The 27,330-nt window shown below is 43.0% G+C and overlaps 1 protein-coding gene across 2 annotated transcripts; it reads right to left on the reverse strand.

The window, feature by feature from the left end:
* Window positions 1-27,271, reverse strand: AXIN2 (axin 2). 2 transcript variants are annotated; one of them, XM_073311627.1, is made up of 10 exons: window positions 26,442-27,271; window positions 19,156-19,296; window positions 12,067-12,169; window positions 9,758-9,898; window positions 8,971-9,458; window positions 8,581-8,760; window positions 8,037-8,267; window positions 7,251-7,346; window positions 5,816-5,983; window positions 1-1,766 (listed from the first exon to the last, which is right to left on the reverse strand). In XM_073311627.1, the coding sequence occupies exons 1-10, from the start codon at window positions 27,263-27,265 to the stop codon at window positions 1,640-1,642; spliced, it is 2,499 nt and encodes an 832-aa protein (XP_073167728.1). In that variant the 5' UTR covers window positions 27,266-27,271; the 3' UTR covers window positions 1-1,639. The 2 variants fall into 2 exon arrangements, with proteins under 2 accessions (XP_073167728.1, XP_073167727.1); XM_073311626.1 differs by having other exon boundaries at window positions 8,581-8,763.
* Between the last annotated feature and the right edge of the window lie 59 nt (window positions 27,272-27,330).

The following is a 27,330-nucleotide window of genomic DNA, read 5'->3' on the forward strand; positions in this document are numbered from 1 at the left end:
TTAATTACAATAATTATTGTACCAAGTAATTTTCTTTAAATGAAACTCTTTATAATGCATAATTTACAGTATAAGTAGAACAAAATGCCATCGCAAAAGTCATGAGTACAGGACTTGTAATAAAAGGCATAAAATATATTTATACATAAACCCCTTAAACAAACAAGGGAAAGCTTGAACCCTGAATATAGGGCAACACATGGCAAAGTAACACCATGCAGGCACAGGTACTGTACTGAATAAATTTTAAAACACTAGAGATAGTGTATTATTATTTCTTCGACCATACATTTTCTACAATATATACAGACGTATTATACAAAATAGCAATGGCAAACAGAATGCACAGATTAAGTTAATCAACACAAAACCCAAATGTAGAAATGCAAAGTCTTTCTTGGAAAAGGGTTGCTTTGTCCCAACACACACACACCCACTCACACGTGCACACCCACTCACACACGAGGAAGCTTTTCAAAGTGTTGCAAGGAGCTTAGCCCACAACTCCCATTGGCTTGAAAGGGTGTCATTTAGGTAAGACGGAAAAAAACCGCATCGGAAAATTCACCGTCATATGTGAATGTAGTTTAAATACAAGATGTCCTATCATTGAAGTAGAATACCAACAAACAAAAAGATAGCTAGCTATGTGGAATACACATCTGGGTTTTAACCTGGCTTTTGCAATGTGTCCTTTTGGTGTGTTAACACGTAAATGAAAACTGTCTGGCTTCTCTTACAGCTTTCCTCCTAGGTTTGGGATTTGCTACAGTCTGCCTTGCAAAAGATAGGCACTGGACATAACATGGAGTCCCACACAATGAGAGTAACAAAAAGAAAAAAACCTCACCCCCCAGGGACAGAAACCAATCGCGGTTACTATATTGCATCTAACATATTTACCACTTAAAGACCTTTATTACAAATTAGAGCAGCTTGGATTAAAAATGCACCAAATCTCTAAATGAGTGAATGGCAGGACAAATTTTTTAAAAATTATTTCTTTAGAAAAGGAATTTTATCTTCAGTTGGAGAAATACTGGGCACAGTATAATTCCCCCACCCGACTCCCTTTAAAGTGGTAGGAATTATTAATGCGCTCCTATCGCCGAACTCCCAAGTTGGAGCTACTGGGACATAAAAAATTAACCCCTTCAACACTTTCCCCTTCTCCCCCCCACATCCCCTCTTTTCACCATTGTTAAAGCAGCATATCCATAAACTGGACTTAAGGGAAAACAGACTGTTCAATAAATATCAGTAAGGATTACTGGTAAGGTAAGCTATACACCGTTTCTCTTAGTCCATAGATTTCAGATCCCCAGGAAGTCATATATTATGTATGGAAGTCTCTCAAACGTGGGCTGCATCTTCAATAGCCAACAGTGGTCATGTTTTTAATAAATAGTTCAGGGTTTGTTTTTTTTTAAATCATCTCAGTACCCAACTCACGAATAACAAATGCCATTTCCCGCCCCCCCGCCAAGGCTAATTTGGCAAAATCTTCATAGGCCTCACTTTTTCTTCTTCATTGGTTCAAAACTTTCCTTCAAAAGTTTTTGTTGCTGTTGCTGCTGCTATTGTTGTGTGTCCAAAGACATCTTTAGCTTAGGGTTGTGTCAAGGAAACACAGTTGCCATCAATCAATCCTCTCTACTTTCCCAAGAATCCTTCCTTCATACATGGGCAGAATTGTGTCGTCTTCCCAAATTTCTTCAAAAACTGCACCACAGTCAAATTCGTCGCTTGCTTTTTTGAAATAATACCTGAGGGAGAAGGGGGGAGGGGGGGAAGCAGTTTAAATAATGAAGTGTTACTTTATAATTCTTTTTAGATAAGAGCAGCAAACATTTCCAAAGGGTCCGATTCTCCTTTCACATGAGTGTAACAAGATAACTGACAAAGAAAACCGGGTCCAATACCATTAAAACCCTCCATAACTCACAAGTGATCTGTTCGCATGCATCTGCCAGTATTCGATTTAGAATGGATGCAACTACAGCCAGCCAAGCAGCTCTGAAGAAGAGCAAAGGAATGGAGTATACTGCTTAATAAAATAGGGCACCACAGGGACAGTGCCTTGAACAAGTTATACGTGTTGGCAGCAGATATTTTTAACAAGAGAAAATAAAAAGAGAAAATAAAAATTCTGGAGCACAGTATGGCACTGAGAAGCTTTTATTAAAAAAGGCTTTTTAGGAAAAAAAACCACAAAAAAAACGGTAGCTCAAAGTTTGTAACGTGCTTTCTCCAAAACAAGACTATGTATGTGGCATTTCTCCCTTAGTCCAGTTTGTGAAACAGGGCACCTTGCATTTAACAAAACTAAAACCATGCTTCCACTTTTAAGTTACAGATATGGCTGTGTTTGTTCTCTGATGCTTCGTGCTGGTCGCATGCAAAGAGCAATCTTGGTCAAGCTTGCAATATTTGACACTGGAAGGTCAAGTAGAAGTGTCCTGCATTCCTTCTCTTTTGCTCTGGGTCGTTAGATCATGAAGCCAGTGCTCACCCAGACAAAAAGCGCCCCCACCCCTCTTGTGTCAAACAGTAAGGACCCCTCTATTATCCCGAATTAGACCGTTCAGCTTCTTGATTAAAGGTTCCTTTTATCCCTTTTCTAGCATTCTTCCTTCTAAGGCTGCTTAATTGCATATGCACAAATGAAGGGCTTCCATTCAGAAGGTTAGCATTTAAGGAGCCTGCCCGTCTGCTACCACACACCTCCTCCGATCTGCCCTGCTCTCCAGATCACAAAGTGCTTTTTAAAGAGAGCGTATCGCCAGCAAAAGAAAATCCTCCTCAGATAAGATTTAAAAAAAAAAAAAAAAAAATCCCCTGCTCTGTAATTTTTCAAACAAGGTGTTGAAGGGTTAAAGGTCATAAAACTTTTATAGGAGGATCCCCCAAAAATTTGAACTTGGATTTTTCACTTTATTAAAAACATGGATTGGGCAGTTTTAGAATAATGAGTTTGCTATAAAAATAATATTTAAAAACTAAATACCCAGTAACAATACGTTTTTAATTTATTTTTTAAGGTGAGCTAATCAGGTAGGGAGAGAAGAGGGGTGAGTGAAACAGCTATATTTAGTCAAGGTACATTTACTTTTCAGTCATTCCCAGTTGGATTGATGTACAGCATTGTGTTTTTAATGGTTCGGTCATGAAAATGGTTCTTATTTAAGTTCTTCATATACAGCTTGAACCTACACTCACTAAAGTCAATGGCAAAGCTCGCACTGACTTCAATGGTGCAGGTCAGGGCTGTAATTCCATGAGCCAGTAAGCCCAAAACAAAACCAAAAGGCAAAAACTGTGAATGAGTTTTGAGGACTTTCTCCTGGCTTTCCCCATCCCCACCCCTCTTTCAGAGGGCAGCCTGCTTTCCCAATAACTTCCTCCACAAACAAACTCTGCTGGTGTTTACTAATTTTTTTTTCTTTGAACACTGCATCTTTATTTAAGAAAACAGGCTATGACCTTTTACATAATTACAACCTTATTTCAGAGACAGAAAGAGAGAAGGGGAAGAGAGAGAAGCAAAGCAATATCCTCCCCCACATCATCTTCAAACAAGTTGCTCTGCCCTTATTTGCTCACAGAAATGGGCTTTCCATTCAAACATGTTTTATGTGGCAAGCTTTGCTTCTTTTTCCCCCCTGACATCTGGCACCAATAGAATCAAGTAGGCCTGTGTTGCTGTTCTGAACTGCGGCCATGTTGAGATTACCCGACACCACCCAGTTTGCGTGTGTGTTTGTTTTTTGTTAACGCCATCAGTATTATATTTATTTGATTTTATTTATTTATTTTTAAGAAAAAGACTGAAACAATGTGCTGGGTGAATATCCCGCTGCATAGTCGGACATATGACTTTGGCATTGAAAAGGGAGCAATAATAGAGCTCTTAGGTACCCATGTTGCAAACTGATTCAATCAATAAAGAATTTTGAGAGTCGACCATTTATGCACGTCTTTGTGCATTAAATGAAAGGCAAAAGCTTCAAAGACATGCTTATTAAGTGTGCCTTAAAAAGAAATCAATGCCAGATGTGACCAAAGCAGTCTACTTACTGACTCCCCAGCACAGAGACACACACACTACTCTGGGTAGTACGGCCCTCTTCCCTGAAGGTCACCTGCAGTTTCACTCAAAGTCCAGCCAAAAGTCAAAGCTTAGATCAAAATGATTCCCTGGAGGTACACACATTTGTGTAATTAGTTTCACCTTGTGTCTGTGCAAGATAAAATACTGGGCACCTACCCAAGTTCCTTTTATAAATTTCTGAATTGTCTTTACCCAGGTGTAAAGGGGAGAGATCTAAGCAAAACATTGTTTCATCCTTGTCAGTCACTTAAAAACATTTTCTAAAGTAATTACAGTCTGACAAGGCACAAATAATTGCACCTGCAGGGGCTTTAAGGCCACAGAAGTTTTAATATCATATTCAAGCACCCTAGCATCACAAGAAAGAATTTCATAGGAAACCGAATGAGATGTTCTGGAGGCACTAAATGGCTGCTGAGAGAACGGGGGTAATAGGAGAGACATCCTTTGCACTGCTTGGTTGCCAGTTCACATCCAGTTGGTAGCAATTACAAGCTGTTGCCATCTGATGGCAGTTGGGAGGGATGGGGAATATGGATGTCTCAAAACCCCAGCACCACTGGACAAGCATCCACATAAAACAGAAAGCCACCAGGTTGAAGATTCACTGGTGAAGCCACCTGGGGAAAGTTGTTGTATTTTGACATTTCTGTGACTTCTGTCTCCAAAGGGCGCCCTCTGGCACCTTGGAGGAGTGCCGAATTCAAAACAAAGTTTAAAAATACTTAAACCTGGCTGTTTCCTTTGTAGAGATGAAAGAGTCTCATTGACCAACAGGACATGGTCAGTTAATTGCTGATCAGATCCATTTGGCTAGTACAGTAAAAATAACTGAGGACAAAGCCACTGCAATTGGAATGAACGTTACAAGAAGGCAGCAAACGGGAAACCGGCTTCTAAGCTGCAGATACCAGACACAATCTTAGACCATTAGAATTCCTTATATCCATATGGATGGCTATAAGGAGGAGCGGGAAGATAGGGTTTTTTTAAGTGTCATTCAATGGAATTCATCCTCCAAGGCTTGGTATTTCTAGCTGAAAGGAGTTTAGAAACAGGCCAAGAGCATCTGCAGGTTGTTAACTAGGTTGAAAAGAAAATTCCTGAAAGCAACTCACATCCCCAACCCCAGAATGAATCTACCTTACTTATATGGATGTTCTGCCAAAGGAGGCCAAGTATCTCACAAATATTAATGCCCCTGTGAAGCTGAGAAGTGCCATTACCCCCATTTTACAGGTGGGGAATGGAGGAACTGAGAGATTAAGCTCAAGGTCCGGCAGGAAATCAGAGGTAGAGGGAACTGAACCTAGATCTCTCAGAGTCCCAGTCCAGCCCCTTAACCACAAGAGCATCTTTCCTCTTTGTGGGAGTCAGCATGCAGGCAATAGCTGCCTATGACCAATCAGTGTTCTCTTATGCAGTTCTTGGGGGACAAACGTCGGGGGGAACATCAGCCAAGCTGACTGATCCATGAGACAAGGCCAAGTTCAGGCAACATAGTACCCAAGCCTGCCTCTCTAAGCCACCCTGGCTTTGGTGGGGGAGTTGGAAAAGGACAGAAGAGAGTTCAGTGAGCCAGTGCAGCCAACCTCCCGGAAAAGGTGCTGCAACTTTTCCCTTGTGGGCGGGTTTACAGAAACATATTTGCTGGTTATTTTGGTTCATAGTCTCAGCAGACAAAAGAAACCACGAGATTCTTACCTATAATTTCCCTTTTTGCTCAGCTGCTCTTTAAAGTGCCCAAGTGTCAGGCTCTGGGCCTTTAACATCCTCCTGTAGGGTATTTCTTCTCCACAGAAAAAATAAGTGACAACCAACTCGCTGGACTGGGAGGCGTGAACCACTGGGAGTTTCTTTGGCTCTTTGTGACTGCAACAAAAAACAAAGCATGTTTCTCATTTGGAAACAAAGACATCACAGCTGTCCAATATTTCTACTATAGACAATGGCAACCAGATTGATGCCGGGATCAATTTGAAAGTCCGATGCAACGAAATCAAACGTATGTGCCATGTTTGTATAGCACTTAACACAACAGGGTCCTGGTCCACTTCTAGGCGCCACGCTAATACAAATAATAAGAGGATCTCTAAGCAGCTGAGGCACATTCATGAAATATGCCGCAGAGCACACCTGTGCAGTAGGGAACTGTTTCCATTTTATGGATGAGGGGCAGCGATGACATGGTCTGATGAGGATCAAACAGTAACCCCCAGTGCTTAGGGCTCTAACCATTATGCTAAACACATTTCCATTAAGCCAAATTAACTATTTGCATGTCTGGTCTTCGAAGGTCACAAAGACAACTCGCACCATTTTCATTCATGCAAACTATATGGCAGAGAACAACAGTTTAGTATTTTGCTCCAGGTATACACTCGTTAATGGGTGTTGTTGGAATTTCAAAGCCTGCCATTCAAAAACTGCTCAAAGCACTAAGATTACTTGTCCTGAATGCACAGGTAGCATTACTGTAGCTGGGAACAACCAGGCAAAAATAAAGTGGACCTTGTCACTTGAAATGAGGAACACCTAAGAAATAATAAAAAAATACTACATAACAAAATAGCAACAGAGCAGTGAATGCCAAGGAGCTAAATCCAGAACTACTTCTGAGGCAATGTATACTTGGCATGTCAAAAGGTCACAAAGTGTTAGTCCACAGTAATGTAGTCCTCCTAATTTGTTCTAAGTCTTTGTAGAGTGGCTTCAGAAAAAAAGCTCCTAGCAAAGACAGCTGGTGGATTTAAGGTCAACCAATTAAAAATGAAAGAAAGACTCTAGTCAGGTGGCTTAGTCTGGACTTCAAACATTGCTCATTGCTTAAGATGAAGAGGGTAAAAAAGAAAATTTTAATTATTTAGACCTCTCTGTAGCAGATTTCTTGTTAAAAGAACCATCCTGTAATTAGACTAATCCAATCTTTGTCCACTTTACAGGAACGCAAGTTAAAAAGAATCAGAAACAAGATTTGAAAATATCTTTTTTTTTTTTTATAAGAGAGAACAAAAGTATGTTTGAAAGACTAAACTTCAGATATAAAGATGTCTTCTATTTTCAAAGTGCCATCCATTTAATGCAAGTATAATTAAAGGCCATGGAAATACATGTAATGTGTATATATATATGTACGTACTCTTCTGTAGTTAGACTTGCATTGCAAAAAGGGGCATTTCCCCCCTGAACAGCAGATGTGTGGTTTCGATCCCTCTGCTGATTTGAGGTTGAACATCTGAAGTTGGGGGATAAACAAACAAAAAAAATTAAGTTAAAATACATCTTCTTAATTGAAGTCTTCTGGGGCATTAAGTTTCCTCTTTGCATCAAAACACAATCAAAGGAAGAGTTAAGAATGCTATGGAATAATTTACCCTTCCATATCCAAATGCATGATAAACAACCTAATTCAACACTTGGTATGTAGCTGAGTTAGTTCTAGACAACAAATTAGATCCATTATGATAGTGAGAGGCAGAACGTGGAATTCAAACTATTGAGGACTGGGAAAAAAAAGGTCACTTTTGGGGCTTAGTTACGTTTTGTTGCAATGCGCCTTCCCCACCTCCCATTACAAATCTGGAGCTCTTCCTACACTGGAAGGCAAGGCTACATGCACATCACATAAAATTTCTAGCCACCTGGATGTCTACTGTTAGCTTGCTACGTTCACGTGCCCACCAGCCAGTAATGCCCCTTGGGAGATGGCGAGGAGCCTGAGGGAAGAAGGAAACAAGCAGCCTGAAAGAAGGCTCCTCCATTCCATTCCTAAAGAAAGCCATATTGGCGATTCACACCCATTCCCAGCAGGGGGCGTCTGCCTATCAGAGAGAACCAATAAAATGAGGCACTCAGGGCTGGAAAAGTTCAGGAGACTTCTCACTCTCACTCCCCCGCCCCCCTGCCATTCCCCTTTGTAAGTTACCTTTGTTTCTGAGGCTTGGACACTTCCGCTAGCCTGCGGCAGGCTTCCTCCAGCTGGGCGAGAGTGTTGGGCGGGGTCAGCGGAGGCATGGTGGGATCCTGGACGAACGGGTGGGCAGGCTGTGCCCCGCGTGGGTGACTGTTGTTCCCCCAGAGGTGGTGGCGGGCCATGCGCTCACTGGGGATCCCTTTGGTGGACTCCAAATTGTAGGCCTTCTTTGTGCTTTGTGTGCTGGGGGGCGGAGTGGGGTAGGGGAAAAAGAAGAGAAGAGGAAAGGAACCGGCTTATGAAAGCTGGAAAATATGACTTCAATAGCAGCTCCTATTCTGCTCACTCCCTCCCCAAAGTCTGTCATAACATGAAAAGGGTTTACTGCCAAAAACATGACATTTTTGTGGTTTTTCTGGTTCTGCAGAATGGCTTTTATATTAAACCGGAGGAGCAAAGAGTCTCATTTGTTTTTAGCGATTGTAAAAATAGACAGCCTATGTAATATATAAATATTTACCGGGAGCGATATTGCTGTAGACAGCTGTATATTTACCTATGAGGCTTGTGCTTATTTTGTCTCTCGCTCTCCAGCATCCACTGCCAGACGTTCTGTGACCGATCTGCCTCGCCCCCAGGTAGCTGGAGCCCGGGCATTACGGATAGCCCTGCTTCCCCGGCCGGCAGGGCGACGCCATCCATTACTTTGCCATTCCTCTTCGTCAGCGAGCCGGTTCTGCTAAGGATGAGACACCAGGGACAGGATTCCCCACCCCCAGCAGGCATCGTTAATATCCTGCACTCGTGTCATGACCACACTTCCCAATGGCCCTGTTTTTAAGGGGCTAATTCCACATGGTTTTCTGCATCCATCCCACCTCCCTCTTACTGAGAAATACATTTTGAAAGGACAAGTAGCTCCTATGGAGAAACTCCTGTAACTTACCCAAACTGCTCCAGCGGAAGCTCTGTCCCTTTTGAGTGGCTCTTGCATTTTGAATGGCAGTTGTAGTCGCTGCCCCCAGGACAGAAGCACTGGACCCGCTGTGCTGCCTCGGCTTCTATCTGCTCTTTAGTCTTGGGGATGGTGTGGTGGTGGATGTAGTGGTGGTGGACGTGCTTGGTGGTCTGCTTGGTGATGAATCCTTTACTGATGAGGCTGCAGGCAGCTGGCGAGGCCGCGCTTGGCTGTGGCTTGCCCCCTGGGAGGCGTTCCGGGGAGTGGGAGCGGGGGCTGTGTCGTCCCATGCCGGGTGACTGGCAGCCGGGAGTCTTCAGCACTCGTGACAGATGGTCATCCAGGATCGCCTGCGGGTCCTCCTCATAGCTGCCGGATGGCAGGAGAGTGAGTGGGTGCTGCTGATGCGGAGTGGCTGCTGCCTCCCGATTGGTCTGTGTGTTGGCAGGTAGCTCTGATCCCTCCTTCTCTTCTTCCTTGAAGGTGCAACATTAGTAAGAAATAAATAAAAAGCACGGGGTGCCGGCTGCCCTGGAGCGGGGGCTCTTCCCACTAGGTTAGCAGGGAAAGCAGAGCTTGCATTGCTGCTAGACAGTAGACACACAGGTACTAAGGACAGACCATTAAAGCATGCAACATACAGCTTGCAAAGGAAAGCGGTTTCCCCTTACACGAAGTGCAGGCAGGCCATGCCACTCCCTCCCAACCCCAAGAAAGATGTTGGATCAGCAAGCTACAAGCACCACACAGGCTCCAGAGGGCTTAATCCTCCTACCTCTTTGATTTGCTGTAGCCTCTCCTCCAGACTATCCATCATTTCTTGCTCTTGCTTCAGCTTTTCCAACCGGGATATCAGTTCAGCAGCAAAGGTAGCTGGTTCCACAGGGGTCATTTCCTTCGGAAGACGGTGGGTTCTCTACACAGAGCGGGGACAAAAGGGATAAACCATGTTTCGCAGGCAGTGCAAGCTGCAGAAGCTTAGCTGGAGCAGCATTTCTGGCCCCGCTATGCTTGCTGTGTCTCCATGTTTGAATGAAGAGACTAGCGCAAGTAGGCATAGCCTGCTCTGGATTTTTATGAGCTAGTGCTGTGGTCTCATGGAGTGACATCCTTCCCACTAGCGTTCGCCTTCGGCGGGAGCAGTTGGTCGCACTCCGAGGAACCCCGCTTGTTCTCTCTGTAGTACAACCAGCCCATCAGTAGCTACTCTGAAGTAGAAAATCTTCAAAGACTGTTGTCAAACATCAAATAAAAAAAAAAAACCCTCTGAGGTGGGAGGGAGAGCCTTTAACTGAAGGAATAAAGTGAGTATAAACAGAAAGGAGTTGGAAATTAAAAAAAAATAAGATGGGGGAGAAAAAGGGAGAAAAAAAGTCAAACGGTTGCAGATCAGAGAAGTGCTGGTAATTTATTTCCTGGCTACACACTGGGCACCTTTGAGGTAGTGTTGTCTCAACAGTGTCCTAGATCTCCCTTCCCACCCACCCCCCCCAATCTCTTTGTACAGAAAATGAAGAAAGCTGCTGCAGGCGAGTAGTGCTACACTGCTGAGCTTGGCTGCCTCAAGCAGCTCTATCAAGGGAAAAAGGGAACATCTCCAAATCAAGTGCAGAATACAAAAAGGCAAATGAGAATTTCTGCCAAAAGAAGCAAACATGGGAGAAAAGAGAGAGAGAGAGAAAAACCACCCACCAGAGTTCTTCCTCCTCCTTCCTGTCATCTTCTCCCCCAAAACACACCCCACTCTTCACCCTCACCCCTAGTTTCCCTCTGCCCTTTTTTTTCGGGGGGGCGGGGGAAGGAGGGAAGAAGAGCAGAAAGCTGAACTGCAACTCTTTCACATACTACCCACCAGATGAGGCAGGGCCTCTCTCCGACAACCACTTAGCTCCAGAAATGATGTGAGGGTAGAAAAAGGCCACTCTGCTGGAAATTGTCACTCTTACACAAGCAGGCTCTATTCAGTCCCTGATCAAAGCACTGCCTTACAGAGAAAGTCGATTTGCACGCCCTGGGACAAAATAATCTAATTTACAAGCTCAGGCTACAGAACTTCCTTTATAGAAGGGGGTGAAGAATACCCTCCCCCCCAAAAAATAAAATCCCCATTCAATCCAACATACCCCCCCACACACCAGAAACACTATCTAAAATGTCTTGCTGCTTAAGAAAGAAGAATTTTGGAATATTAATCTCAAGACAAGATATGTTTCTACTTGTCTGTGTAAACAGTTTATTCACTGCAAGAACCAGCAGCACCTTCCTGAAGTCTGCACTGAATTAACAAGTCAATGAGTTAGTTTTCAGGAGCAACACAACTAAAAGAACTGGATTTCCTCAAAACCAAGGCACAAAGTTGTTTTTTTATTATTATTATTATTATTAGAAGGCACATACTGGCTACCAATGTTTCTCTTTTGGGAAACCAGTAAATCCTATTAACTGCCAACTGTGTTTTTGAAGTCTTGGGGCAGTACAGAAAAAGCAAAGCACAACCGTCATCAGAGCACAGAAGGTGTGAAAGTGGTCCGTGTGTGTGTGTGAGTGTGAGAGAGAGAGTGTGTGTTAGGGGGGTGGGGAGGGGAGAAAGTACCCAAGCAGCCATGTCCATGTCTGTACAATCAACCAGATGGGACGTTCCCAGCTTGAACCTAGAAAGTGAGCTCTACTCAATAATCCAGAGAAATGCAAAAAACCTTACACACAACCCACCCAGTGACCTATGCAAGCAAACTTTTCAGGAGTGTTTTAAGCTGATGTTTGGGTTTATATGTTTACAGAATAAGCCCAAAGACCTCAAGCCAATGGCAGTAAGAATAATAAACCAGGTCCCTCTCCATTTCTGTAGCTCTGTTGACTCCAGCTGAAGAGCTGACCCATCTATTAGCTTCTCTTCTTGAGGCTGTCAATCTTTGTATTCAGAGACAAAAGGATGCAACAAGCTGATGAGAAGGAAGTCATTTTCCGGTCTTCCCTGTAAACCCGCAATGATTTCTCCCAGACTCTTCCAGGTGTTGCAATGTCTAGCATTATTAGAGGGCCTTCTCTCCAGCCATTTCTCAGAGGACTCTGCATCAAACTTACCGGAAAATGAGGTAGAGAAACTTGACCATTGGCCTTAACGCTACGATGCATTTCCCTCTGGAGCTGCTTCTTGCTCCCAAGTCTATAAGGAGGGATTCCATCTCTGCAAATGGAAAGATAAGTCACAGTCAACCAGGATATCCTAGGCTTATTTATTTCAACTTATTATTCTGTAAGTCAATGGACCATTGCAAGTACTTTCCAAAACAGAAGACAGAATGCAAAATTATCTGATCATTTTACTGTTCCCAGCAAGCCCCCTCCATGTTCTTTGAAATAGTCTAAACAGACTGAGGGGCCTGATTTTCAGAAGTCCTGAGCACTGAGGATGCCAACTGAAGTCAATAAGTCTATGGATGTTTAATGCCTCTGAAAAAAGAAATCAAGCCTAAGTCACTCGGCCTGGATGTTCAGTAGCTGGGCAAGAGTTGCAGAGCAAGCTACGGCCCCAGTCATGTAGGCAGCTGAATGTGGACAGATCCCTGCAGTCCCACTGACTTCAACAGAGCTCTGCCTGTACACAGACTGTACCGGACTGGGGCCTTACAGTAATAGGTTTCACACACTCATTACACTTGTTCTGTATGTCACCATAGATTGTAGGCAGTTTTGGGGGAGCTTCTTAGGTCTAAAGCACTTCATAGATTGGCAGCATTCTGCAGATAAAAAATTATTGGTCACAAAGGGCTTCCCCCCACGGGTGGGACCCAAGATGCCTCTTCTAACTTCGGGGTGTCATGCACAACCCAGTAAAGTCATTACAAGGTGCAACAACAGAACACAGGCCCCTAAAGCTATGGGACATCATTCTTCTTCTTGGCTATATCAGCCCATTGGGATAAAGCAATAAAAAAAACCCCAGAACACAAAAAAATACCAGACAAAGTGAGAAGAGCTATGAAAATTGCCATCAAGACAACAAACAATTTTTCCTCTAGCAATGAGGTATGCTGTCATCCAGCCATGCAAAGATTTACCCACATTAGTATTAAGAGTATAAAAACAGCCATACTGGGTCAGACCAATGGTCCATCTAGCCCAGTATCCTGTCTTCCGACAGTGGCCAATACCGGGTGCTTCCGAGGGAATGAACAAAACAGGTAATCACCAAGTGATCCATCTCCTGCCACCCATTCCCAGCTTTTGGGAAGGGGTGTTTAGGGACACTTCAGAGCATGGTTTTGCATCCCTGCCCATCCTGGCTAATAGCCATTGATGGACTTATCCTCCATGAATTAATGAACTTTGAACCGGGATAGTCCAATGGCTGAAAAGCATGGCTGCTAATCATGAGTTTCTAGTTTCAGATTTCCCACAAATTTGAGGAGCAACCATAGTTTTTGTGCTCCAGTCTCTCCACCCCCTCAAATCCATAAGAGATAATACCTCCCTATCCAACACGGTACTGTAACACTTAAGTATTAATATTTGTAGAGTGCTCTGAAGTCCTTGGATGTAAGGCCTTATGGAAGGGTAGACTATAAGCTCCACTCAAAACCAGTTGAGAAGACTACACTCCAGAGTGCTATTATGCACTTCTCCCGTTCTGTACCATCTCCCCTCCCACACAACCACTCTTTTCCTCCCCCCCAAAAAAAACCCAAACCCTCATATCTCTCTCACACACACACACCCCATTTTAAGATCTACCACCATTATGGTAGCATGGCACTTCCCACTCTCACAACAGTGAAAGGACTAAGGCCAAGATTTTTCCAAAAAGTGACCAGTGATTCTTTTCGTATGCAGGTGCATGCTTCAATTTGAAGGGGCCAAATTTTCAGAAAGTGCCAAGCATCTACCCACAAGGGGATGGGGGGGAGGGGGGACACGACATGGTGGAAATCAGGCCCCATTACAGTTTCTTTAGTTGAGTACCCAAATGTTGAGGTGCACAACCCCATGTCATCTGTGAAAGTCTTGGCCTAGTGCTTTCTAAGTTTCCATTACAAAGCGACTAATTCACAAGCGATATGGAGTAGCAAAGACTGAAGAAAAAGGTCAAACCAGTTTATTGTTTGAAACTTTGGAAAATCCAGACAGAACAGAGCATTGGTCAAGGGAAGAGACGTTTGGGGCAATGATTTAACAGGGTGGACAATCATCACTGGAGACGGTTATGTCACAAGCAAAGTGAGTTTAGAGTGCTCCGTTCAGTTCCTAATGAAAATCTGCCCTCAATTCTGCCTCAGGTAGGTCTCGAAAGAAGAGCAGCAGCTCAGGCACACAGCCCCATTTGGGAACACACTCTGAAGAATCACGCATAGCATCTGTCTGCACAGTTCCGTACCACGACCAGGGTTATCAGTCATTATCGCAAGCAGTAAACGTTTATGCTCATGATTAAAGAAGGGGCAATAAAACTATGAAAATATCTATTGAACTTGGCTTGGAGGCCCTCCCCCTCGCAACAACACATGAGTACGGGTTGGGTTGTAGCCAGGTTGAGCAGCAGTTATGGGGGCAGATGGGGAAGGATGGGAGAAAATAAAAACCCAGGTCAATGCTCGTCACCTGGATTGGATGAGAGGGATTTTGTTTTTTTGAAGGTTACCAAGGTGAGGATGTTTTAAATGAGACTTTCCATCCAGAGGAATTAAAGACCCCTGCACCTTTTCCATCAGGGTAAAACCGTCTGCCTTCGTATTATTAAGCAGCATGTCAGGTATCCACCTGCCTGGGCTAGTACTGTACATAACACACACACGGAAGCCTCCACAAACACTAACCCAAATGCAACAAAATGGATGGAGGCGAGCTGGGGTGGGGTAGGATAGGGTAGGGTAGAAGATAAGCCTGCCCTGCAACATCCCTGCCTGAAGTCCACGAGTTCAGGGCTCCAATGACAGAGGAGATAGCCGAGGAAGGGAACGGACCCACTGTCTATAGTATTGTTCCCCTCCAAAATCAGCAGAAACATGCAACCAGAACTGCTCACCCCAGTCCTGCTTATCTTGGCCACGGCACTCTGTGGCAAGGGCTAGAAGGACAGCTCCACTGCCATGTCTGACCGATCCCTCCAAACGCTCAGTGCTCCGGTTTGGGGACTACAGCCTTTAAAGGCCAGACCTCCAGCTCCAGCCCTGGGGGCAGTAATGGGAGGATGTGATGGAAAGCCAGTTGGAATTTGCTTCCCTTGGGAACGTAGCTCCTACCAAACTGGGATGATTTGCCTCATAGTAAACAGGCATCTCTCACTTATCAGCCACAAAAGGGGACTGTAGAGCAGAATTTCCATCTACATTTAGACGTGCCTGGTTTGAGTTGGTTTAAAGTTAACCGCTTTTGAGTCGTGTCATGGAAGACTTTTGAGCCAGCACCATTTTCAGTCAATAAGCAGCCAGGACTTTCCGAGCATGGTACCTTTGTTCTTTAAGAGCAGCCCAGGCAGCTGTCAGACAACGGACAACAGTGGCTTGGAAACGAGCATACAAACACCTGTCTAGCCACTGTCAGGCTCGTTCAGAGCCGCAATGAGATAGCTGCAGGTGGAAGGCAACAAAGGGGCGGAGGGTGGGGTGTATACGGCATGGGTAACTCCAGAAAAGGTACGGAAAAGAGGACACCAACATGGACTAGGGAGAAGGGGGCCTGATTCTCTCTTCAATGCAGTTGCATGAGTCAGGATCAGCTCCTTGCTCACTACTGTAAACACAACTCATCAGGAGAATTTTACAGCTTGTAACAAGGTGCAAGATACAGTTTTTAAAAAAGGAAAGACATTTCACTGAGATGGTAAGGTTTCTTAGCAGCCTTGGGAGAATCAGGCCTTCTAAAGAAGGAAGAGAGACAATTTTGTAGTTGGTTTGATGTCTACTTTTAAAATGTAGGCCTTCCACATACAATGGGGAACAGGGGACGATGCCAGGTTTAAGGGGGAAACAAGAATGGGCAATCACTTATTACAGGCAAGATATGCAGCTGGAGTTGGGAGTTTACAGCCAGCTTGGGTGCAGTAAGAAAAAGATATTACAGAAAAATCTGAAGCTGAAATGTGTATAGACCACAGTGACAACTAGAAAGTGCCTTTTATTTTAAAGGGTTAGGCTTTGCCAGAGGTTACAGTGCATAGCACAGGGTTACTATTTGGAGCGAGGAGGGGGTGTTTTGTTTTGTTTTTAAAAACAGAGTTCCTCAGATAGGTCATTTCAATATAACCTTCTCTTCCTCCAGCAGTAAACATTTGCACTCACATTTCTTGGCTACTAAAAGCTGTGGGCTGAGGAGCTACAGAGTTTAGGCACTAAATAGTATAAACATTTCAGCTCCCCAGCCTGGTGCTAAGCCAATCTCTTTCTGGGGGAAACACTAGTTTGAAATCTTCTTTCCAGTCAGCTGCCATTTAAACTGAGCCAATTATCTTAGCCTTTTGACTCAGATGTGCCTGGCCTAACCTGAATGTAGTTTTACTGCTGCTTTGAAATATCAGACTCATGCGCATATGCATTCACTCCCATCTTCATTTGGCAACGGCTCTGAAACAAGCCTCTGATCTTGCCAACATCAAAAGCCTGGTTTGTAAGATAAGGTAATATTTGAAGTTCGCTCAGCAGCATTCCCCTGTGTCCAAAGTAAATCCATAAATAAGATATAAGCAAATAAAAAGAAAAAAAATCCCTTTCCTCTTCCCCTCCCCCAATCAAGAAAGGGAAATTTGCATGATGCTTTGTGGCTATTACAAAATTAGATTTATACTTGACATTTAAAAAACAAAACTAAAACACACAGGGTGTGTATTGTTTGGTAATTTTACCTCTAGTTGCAATTCAATAGAAGATTTTTTATAAAATTAATACCTCACTTTACTGGAATGACTGACATAGGCTTTATGGGACAAATTCTGCTCTTATCAGTATAAACAGGGAGTAACTCAACTAGGAGCTAATTTACATTTTCACTGGTTTAATAGTAAAAGTGAGCCATGTGTTAAAGAGGGAGAGCTACACACTTGCAGCAAGAAAAAACCACCAAGTCACAGCTTGGGACAATGATGGTAATTCACCCAGCAGAACTTTTTAGAAAGACTTCAGAATCTCTAGCAAGGTCTGTTTTCTACATAATCCCCGGCAGAGAAGAGAACTAATCCCAGACACTTTATGCATGTTACATTACAATATTGGCAATAGTTGCTGAAGTTTCTGTAGAGGCAGCTTTACTTACATCAGGCCTTAGCTATGGTAATTTTGTAAGGTTAGCTATTCTACCTCCCTGCGCATGCACACACTTGAGAGAAAAATTAAACACCCCCCACACACCACCACTTCCAGTAGTCGGGCCATTCCCACCCCCACAGAGTAAGTATGGCTAGAGGGAGTCTTGCACTTTCAAAGGTTCAGGGACTGGCTCAGTTTGTAGCAGAAACTATTACTTTTCTAGGTTTGTCTCGTAACACCATGTAAACCTGCATTCTATTGAAATCCACACATGCCCCCTCTACTCTCATTCTCCCCCCGCCCCAAAAAAAACCCCTTGAAGCTCCCAGCAGTTTAATCAGCCAAGCTTCCCCAAGCTCCTCACAGTCTGCACTGGCTATTGTTATGGCAGGAAAAAACAGCCAGGCTCCTTTCATGCACTGCTTTATGGGGAGCTCCTATTCACTTGTTCAAGTAAATTTCAAAGCGGCCTGCTACCCTCTTATCCCCTCTAAGCTCCCCTAGACTAACAATAGGCTGAAAGCGATTCAGTTAAGCCTTTCATCCACCATGCACTTTATTTCTCACTCAGTGCTCTCATCTGTATAAGGCCTACAATTGGCATTGCTGTGAAGAGAGGGTATAATCCTAGCCCTGTGAATCCCAAGTGACCCTACATTGGTCCAGAAATGACTAACCCAATGAATGCTCTGTTGACACATGATCACATACAACTAGAGCCAGTAAGATGAAATAAAGAAGTCACCCTATGATTCAGCTCTTTTATTTAATGCCAATATTGTTCAATAAGAGAATCCGGTGGGACAACAAGCTATTTCTTCCATATCATCAGTTCAAAACACACATGTGCGTTTAAAAAAAACAGCACATTTGTTTGTGCATCTAGGATGTTTTGTAAAAAATCTGCTCTGGTTTCCATTAAAGCGTGTGTACATCATCAGGCAGCAGACTGGTGATTTAAAAAGCCAGCAAGCAGGTCGGGGGGGGGGGGGGAATATACACTCTACTCATCCAACAGAGACATTGAAGGAGTTGCATTTATGAGATTAAGGCCTTGAACACACTATTTTATTTAACAAACACCTTTTCCAGAGGACTTGGTCCATTTCGGTGGCGTGACCTGCACTTCATTATATTGCCTTTCATTAAAGGATCTCAAAGTGCTTTACAGATATTAATGAATTAAGTCTCAGTACACCCCCATGAGGAAGGAAAAGTATCATTATCCCCATTTGAGAAGTTAAGCAACTTGTCCAAGGTTATACAGCAAGTTGTGGCAGAGCCCAGATCTCATGATTCTCAAGCTTGGTTTTTAGCCACAGGACCATCCTTCCTCTCCTCCACAGGCTCTTAAAACTCTTGACATTTTAATCCATAAAGCTCCATTCAAACAATTCTCTGAAAGATCGTAATGTGCAGCTATTGTCCCTGGAGGTCAGTAACCCTGTTAGTGTTGATTCTGACATTACTGGTGAACCCTAATTACAGAAAGCAATTCCTGTAGAAAGTTTTGTGTTTTTGGTTTTTTTTTAAAAATGACAATGGTTTGGCCTTCAAATAAAAGGTGTGAATGAAATATAAATACATTCCATGTGTTAGCAGCAGTATTTCTATTCTATTCTTTCATCATATGGGAGAACACACATTTGCTCAGTTGAGGATTAAAATGAGAATTGTTGCAAAGTGGCAACAAACAAAAAGGGAAGAACTACCCACCACTGTTACTGCACCCAATATCTGGGACAACCGAGTAAATAGAGTGATCAGCAATACTTCTGGATGACTTAAGATGCCTTCCAGTGATTTCATCCAATGGAAAAAGTGGAAACAGTATTAAAATGATAGAACCGTCATGCTGGCAAGTCATTGTGGCACATCAGCAGTTAAGTTTTCGAGAGGTAAATTCCAAAGGACTTTGCTAAAGTGGAATACTTACACGCTACTGTCCGTCATTGACATGGAATCATCAGTCAGGGCATCACTAGATATTTCGCTATCATTTGCGCTAGTTGCGGGGGCAAAAACATAGCCAGAATTCACATGGTATGGGTTAATAGGATCGTTCCTCTTGAATGACCTAGGGACAAGCAAAATAGGGGTTGCGTTATTTTTACATCTGAAAAAAGTACAGGTTAGCATCATACTCATGGTTAGTGTGCATGTAAGACACAATGAATGTCTTTAAAAGCTATCCATCCGCTGTTTTACGTCCAGTAGACGCTCGGAATGCTTGGGTTCTCACAGTCCACAAGAAGTTTATCTTGACAGCTAACACAGAGTTAAGACTGACCAAGAACTACACAGTCACCAACCATTCTCTACATAAAACACTAACATCAAGCAGGTGGCTGAGCACTCTGGACAAGATTTTCAAACGCACCTAAGGGATTTGGGACTCTAAGGGTACATCTACACTGTAGTAAAAAGCCCCAGCACTGAGTCTCAGGGGCTTTGGCTGCAGGAATAAAAATAGCAGAGCAGACATTCAGGCTTGCGCTGTAGCCCGAGCTCCGAGACTCCATCCCCTTTGTAGTGTTTCAGAGCCTAGGCGGCATGCCATCCGTCTACACTGCAATTTTTAGCTCCGAAGTCCCACAAGCCCAAATCAGCTGACACAGGCCAGCCTCAGCCATGCTGCAGGTCTTTTTTTGCTGTGTAGACATACACAACATCCCATTTTCAGAAGCAATTTGAGGCCTGATTTTTAAAGGTATTTGGTGCCAAAAGATATAGTTAAGCACCTAGTGGGATTTTCAAAAGAGTGCTTCTGAAAATCTCAGAAGCACCAAAATACCCTTAAAAATCTGGCCCTTAGAGCACAGAAAGTCATTAGGGCTTGAACCACTAAATACCCAAGACTCTTCCAAAAATAGGATTTAGGTGCTTTTGAAAATGTTACCACCTCTTCTTTCAGGCATCGTAGATAACTGACTGGAACCATTGACATCAGACCAGCTTTAGAATTACTAATAAATAATAGGAGTACTTGTGGCACCTTAGAGACTAACCAATTTATTTGAGCATGAGCTTTCGTGAGCTACAGCTCACTTCATCAGATGTTTACCGTGGAAACTGCAGCAGACTTTATATACACACAGAAATCATGAAACAATACCTCCTCCCACCCCACTGTCCTGCTGGTAATAGCTTATCTAAAGTGATCAACAGGTGGGCCATTTCCAGCACAAATCCAGGTTTTCTCACCCTCCACCCCCCCACACAAATTTACTCTCCTGTTGGTGCTAGCCCATCCAAAGTGACAACTTTGTCACTTTGGATGGACTAGCACCAACAGGAGAGTAAATTTGTGTGGGGGGGTGGAGGGTGAGAAAACCTGGATTTGTGCTGGAAATGGCCCACCTGTTGATCACTTTAGATAAGCTATTACCAGCAGGACAGTGGGGTGGGAGGAGGTATTGTTTCATGATTTCTGTGTGTATATAAAGTCTGCTGCAGTTTCCACGGTAAACATCTGATGAAGTGAGCTGTAGCTCACGAAAGCTCATGCTCAAATAAATTGGTTAGTCTCTAAGGTGCCACAAGTACTCCTTTTCTTTTTGCGAATACAGACTAACACGGCTGTTCCTCTGAAACCTGTTAATAAATAATAAGCACTTATACAAGCCATCTTAACAATATGATCTCAAACTGCTTTTACAAAAGGTGAGTGGCCTGGTGCCCCCTTTACAAAAAGGGAAACTACAAAGCCAGTTTTCAAGGAGTACTCTAACTTTTGGTGACACCTCGAGGTGCCTAGGAGTTCTGAGTGCTTAGTGCCAATTAAAATCAGTGCACCATTGGGGAGGGATAAAAAACAAACAAATAGCCTTGGGTGTCTCAAGTTGGGTATCCAAAAATGGAGAAATCAAGAATTAGCAGACACTTCCGTAAAGTCTGACCTAACACATCTGAGGTCACAGTATTGCAAAGCTAGGTGGAGAACCCAGGTGCCCTGATCACCTAATCACTGGACAATGTTTAGGTCAAAATGATTCCAACTTTTAAGAGTTTAAATTCAGTTACAAACTTTTCAATCTGTGGTAAGTGGTCTGTGCCAAGGGGTTTTCAGACGTATATTTGTTTATATATAAATGCAGGTCTTGGCTGTTAAGCTTTTGAGTTTGTGTATCAAAGCAGAACCTCATTATCTGATAAGGTCTACTGATTTTAATAATTAGGGTCACTTACACAGCACTTGGGGGCCTCAGGAACAGGATAGCATGCTCTGCAGGTTTTTAAATGGTCTTTCAAACTCCCCACCCCCACCCCAACGCTTCTGGGATTGGATGAGGCCAGCTTGATTTAAGTGAGCAGCCCAGCTGCCTTAATGGAAAGCAGCACTTCCCCTCCTGCTAGTATCTCTAGTCCCTTTGTTTCATTTGCCCCAGTTACACACTTTCGACCTCTTCAGTGGTCTTAACTCAGTTCTCTCACAAACAACAAGTTTTCCCTACTCCCCTGCTGTGTTGCATTCCTCTGTTTCACTAGCAAGGGGAAAACATGAGCCTCTGCAAAGGCTTAAGCAAAGGGGTGGGGGGGAGAAGATGGGCCTCTTTGGTATGAGAGCCCTACTGCAAACAGCATGACTGAAGTTCTAGGCCCCGGTTTCAGGCTTGAGCTTTGCAGGAGGCCTTGTTGCAAAGAGTCAGGTATTTAAGCACAGCTGGGATTACATTCTTTTCCAAAGCATGCTAAGTCATTTCAATGGGAAGATCAAGACACTTTTTTCTTAAGTGAAAAAAAAAAAAAAAAATAGAAGATAGTAAGGAATGCCACAGGAAAGAAGTCAAGTCTTAAAGATAAATTAATTCCACATGCTGTGAAAGCCAAGTTATCCTACCACCACCACCACAAAAAAAAAAAGAAAAAAAAAGAAAAAGAAAAAAAGTGTCCTTTTAAAATAATACAACCCCCTTGCTAATACAAGTCAGCTTGTAAGGTTCCAGTGACGTTCTTTAGGCCGCTGCTAGTCTTTGGTAGCTCACAGAAAGGCTGAAGGCTCTACTTTTTATCACTCTACTGGAAACTGTTTAATGTCTTGCTTCTACAAAACCCAGACCCATTAGGCTTATTATTGTAAAGTATTCGGTTTCAAGATGCTCACCATATGTACTGAAGCAATCCTGCTTTTAAGTGAGTCTTAAGTACCGTCCTTTTATTTCATGTTCAGTGTCGCTATTTAATCATGCTAATACAGAAGCAATTAATCATTATGCTGCAACCCTATTAAAAATCAGTAGTGCTATCTAATCACTTAATAGAAAGATGGTTCAGTGTGTGTGTGTGTAAAAGCCCTTCTTCATCTCTCTAAAGTCAGCTTTTAATCTACCCTATGTGAATAAAGTTTAACTCATTGATGAGTACTCCAAAACCAACCCCTCCTCCCCCCACAGACATACTGAACCGCTGTGCAAGTATAATTAAGAATGTCACCTTTCAGAACTTGGTTAACACACACATATACTTTTACTTAGTCTTTAATCATCTTATTAAAAAAAGGCAGAAAAAGATTCAGAATAGCTCCATATAGAAATTCCCATATACTTTAAGAAAACTGATTAGGGCGTTTTTTTTACGCTTAACTTTTTAAAAACTTGACCACACTACAGTAATTGCACCCATATGCATCAAGTTGCCTTCAAGGATTTTAAATTCCTCTGGAAAGTGGAGTTCTCTGATGCAGATTCTGCACATACACAAAAATCTTCAAACTCAATATGCAAAGTGTTTTCAGCTGTCAGGTAGCAGTTGCTCTGGAGCATCAAGGAGAACGACTGATGTTTCTCAGTCTATTCTTATCTCTTATCTTGATGAGATGACACACAGCATGTAGCTCTCTATACATTATGTTAGGCAATGGGTGAAAATCACAGAGGGATTACAATGCGACTAGACTTTATGGGGCTCTTTTCTGGATCCCCTGTTAGAACAATGCAATTTAGGAGCACTTTTGGCTTAGGTGCTGGAACTAGGGGTACTGCAGCACACCCTGGATTGCAGTGGTTTCCATCATATACAGGGTTTACAGTTTGGTTTAATGGTGCTCAGCACCCCCACTATACACATTGTTCCAGCACCCCTGATTTTTGGTGAGCACACACACAGTCAACCTATGGCTCTCAGAAATAAAAAGCAGCCTGGCAGTTTAAACCAAAGACTTACACACAGAAAAAACACTCAAGCAGTGGTTTTTCAAGGCAAGACTGAATCTTACTAAATATTTTACTGAGACACAAGCATCACGGCACAACAGGGGTACAAAACCCCTTAAAAATATACATATTAGCAAAACAACGTTAATCACAGCTTCCATGCTCTAACTGTAGAATACTGCTTCAAACATAAGCTTTACAATGGCATCATTTACTTTGATAATTGAAGCCAAACTTGGTTCCAATAACTTCACACAAAATGAGCTCCATCAGCGAGTTCTTTCAAAGGACAGGAAGCACTTTGAGCCAGCAGAGGGCCATCTGCGAGCCCAAACTTATTTAAAGCAAGGCCAGTCTCACTGATGTTAGAACAGAGAACTTAATGGGAGGCAGATGAGTCCACCTTGGATTGAATAAAAATACATTATAAAGGCAGCACTCTAAAGTTCCATGTACGTAAAACATATGCATGATAAATTCAGAACCAAATACAAATAATGGTCAGATTCCATCTTACATTCCTGGGTCCAACACAAACTCAATGGTTTGAGGGTTGCAGTCGCACAAAAACCATTAGACACACATCTAATACTTTTACAAAGTAGTGCTTCAGGGGAGGGGGAAATTTGAAACAAGCTCAAAGTATTTATTATACATCAGGAGCCCACATACATAACCAATACTTAATACACACCAAATTCCCTTTTTTTTTCCAGACTCTAATCCTATATTTTGTCTTATTATTTATACTTAAATTAAAATTTATTAGGAGATAGTGGCAGATGTAGGCAGTTACACAGGATTCAAAGCACTACCCAGAATGTCCCGCTCCAGGATGGAGGTGTGGTTTGGCCACCACTCAGTGAAGACTCTTCTTTACCAAGCTCAAGTTCCAATCCTAAATGCAGTGAATAGTGATACACAACTCATCCATGCACCCCAGAGCTACCAGCTGGCAAGCCGCGCACACACCCACACCTTTGAACAAGGATAACTTGGAGAAGGGGAAGGAAACAGGTTTCCTGGCCTTTGGATTGGGAAGAATCTCAGCTTGACCTCCCCCTCTGCGTTCTCCATGTAGTCAAGAGATCTTGATTCAAAAGCTATTGAAAATGCAAGAGAAGGTGATCAAAGCAGATAGCATCACCTCACCTCCGGGGGCAGATTTGACATCTAAGTAGCAAAAAATATGCTTCACTTGAAAGAGCTGCAATCTCAAGGCATGATGGCCATCAGTACTCCTGGCCAGGAAGGCAACACTAGTCATGGTTATGAAAAAGTTCTTGAGCCAGAAGCAACTGGTAGAATGTTAAATCCATTCCCAACCAGTCACTGAATTCCAGTGAAGACCAAAAGATAACAGAACATCACAACTCAGCACACTTTAGTCCTGGAGAACAGTAGATGCGGAGCTATGACACTTGGGCAAGAGGGCGAGGCTCTCAGCACTTTTATGTCCCCACAAATAGGCTGCCAGTTAGGCTCTCAGAGCAGCAAACTCCCTCAAATGGAAGAGCACTACAGCCCCCTTCCCTCAAAAAGGACAGGTTTCAGAATAGCAGCATTGTTAGTGTTAGTCTGTATTCGCAAAAAGAAAAGGAGGACTTGTGGCATCTTAGAGACTAGTCTGTAAGGTGCCACAAGTACTTCTTTTCTTTTTCCCTCAAAAAGCTGGTCTCAAGAAGAGACAAGGGGCCAAATACTGCTCTCAGTCAAACTGATGTAAGATGGAGGATAACTCCATAGATCACAGAGGAGTCGCTCCAAACGTACACAGGTGTAAGAGAAGAATTAACCCCCCAGTCCCTGGATCCACTTTGATCACCACAGCCAGGCTGCTGCAGCCTCTCTGAAGGGCAGGAAAGGAACAGAGAGATGCCCTACAACCACCCTCAGAATACAACTGAAATAGAAGCCTGAAGCCCTTTGATGTCCATGAATCACAGAAACTGCTCTCAACATTCCTGTAAACCAGATGTCAAACACTTACCACACTGAAAAACAAACTCCTTGCATCTGTGCTAGCAGACAGAGCATACAACTGAAAACAGATCACTTTGCCCCAGATCTTTATTCAATAGTTCACATTAATGGAAAGGGTGGGGGGAGGGAAAATAAGTTTTCAGAAGACAATTTTAGTCATTTGGAATATGATCATGGTCATTTTGTAAGGGGCTACTTGCCTCTCACTCCACCTTTTCAACAAAGCATACAGCAAAACGAAGGGCTCAGTATCACAGAAATCTCTCTGCCTAAGTGCATAATGAAGACTTTGCCTCTGGTATCGCATAACAGACACTACACACTCTGAACTTGGCATTAAGACACAGATCCAGCTTTTAATAAATTTAACTTCAAGCACACTGCCAATAAGAGAATACCAGACCTACTATAACCCTATTCCTGGAATGGCTACATGATGCTAAGATCTTATGCTCTTGTATACAACTGACTCAAAGCCATCTGGAACGGCTTTGACATGATACCAGTAATGAATGTGATGAGAGAGAGATTTTATATTACATATACAAACTTTACATGTATTTTACTAGGTAGTAAGTGCATACATTTCCTGCTCCATTCCTACACAATTGCATTCCATGTAACCAATCAACTTAAGTACCGGTTAGTGGTGAAGTTGGTGAACTAAGGTTTCATTTTTCATATGCCTGTACAGATGCTCTTTACCGTTACACATCATATGTTTGATAGTTGCTGCAATAATTAATGCATCTAGTTGCTATGAAGTTTTTGGTGTATAAGAACTGAAAGAGCCAATAAGCTTTAACAGCACAATACAGTGTTTCTTCTGTTCAGAAGAGCAACAAAAAACCAAATACCTGAATATTTAAGGTTGAGATAAGCATCTATGTTGAATCTACCAATGGCATGCTTAACTAATAGGATTTCTGGACCATTTTTAAACCTTTTTTTTTTGCTTATGTTGCTAGCTTTCTGTTTTAAAACCATCTAAGACTGAACACCCACTTCTCAAACCTTTTAAAGAATAATAGTCTCAAAGTAATTAAAATCAAAACAAAAGGAGATTTCTGACATAGCGTTTTCTTACCTGTATCCATTCTCAGCCGTTTCTGTAGCTCTGACACTTGCTGTAACCCTCAAAGTCTTGCTGGATAGCCCAACTACAGAAGGCAAGATTTTGTTTTTAAAGTCCACACAGCTCCATTCTTCTTCTTCATTCAAGGTTGGGAGATAGCCACAGACAACTTTTAAGCTCCCCAGTCCATTGCTGTTAATATAAGCAGGATTCTCTCCCCCACTCCTTACATATTCGAGGTATATATCAGAAGTTAAAAACATCTGGTAAGCATTTTCCTCCATCACACTCTGAATTTCAGTCTGTGCCTGATCAAACATTATAGAATCTATCTGCTGCTTCTTGATACTATCTCTTATATAGGTCTTAGTGGCAGGCTTGAGCTGCTTGGAGACAATGCTGTTGTTCTCAATGTACCTTTTGTATATAGCTTTGGCTACTCTTAAAGTTTTGGTATCCTTAAGGTCCATCTGCCTGAAGCCATTGCAGGCAAACCAGAAGTCTAAGGTATCCACACATTTCTCTCTTTCCAGGAAGGTCCGAAAAAGATAGGCACCATCTTGATCCCCCAACAAGGAATGCAGGGATTTGGTCCATCTTGCCAGAGGGGAGTCTGGAGATGCACTGCCTTCCGGCTCTCCAAGACCATCCTCATTCCTCCTTGGGTTGGAAGAAATTGACATGGCCTTGAAGCTTTGGTTTTTCATGACAAACGAGCTTGCAGGCTGTTGGCATGGTGTCTCTCCTTCCTCGCCTGGCACAGGGGGGCGGGGGGCGTCTTCCCTGAAGCTGCTGCTGGGGTCTGGAAGGTGAGTCAGCAACACAGCACTGCTCATGGCTCCACGAGTTCTTCTGGTAGGGTTTTTCCGCCCCCCTCCCCCTGAAGTTCCTCAGCAATCTG

This window comes from Lepidochelys kempii, chromosome 14, assembly GCF_965140265.1.
Source record: "Lepidochelys kempii isolate rLepKem1 chromosome 14, rLepKem1.hap2, whole genome shotgun sequence".
Taxonomy (NCBI): domain Eukaryota; kingdom Metazoa; phylum Chordata; order Testudines; family Cheloniidae; genus Lepidochelys; species Lepidochelys kempii.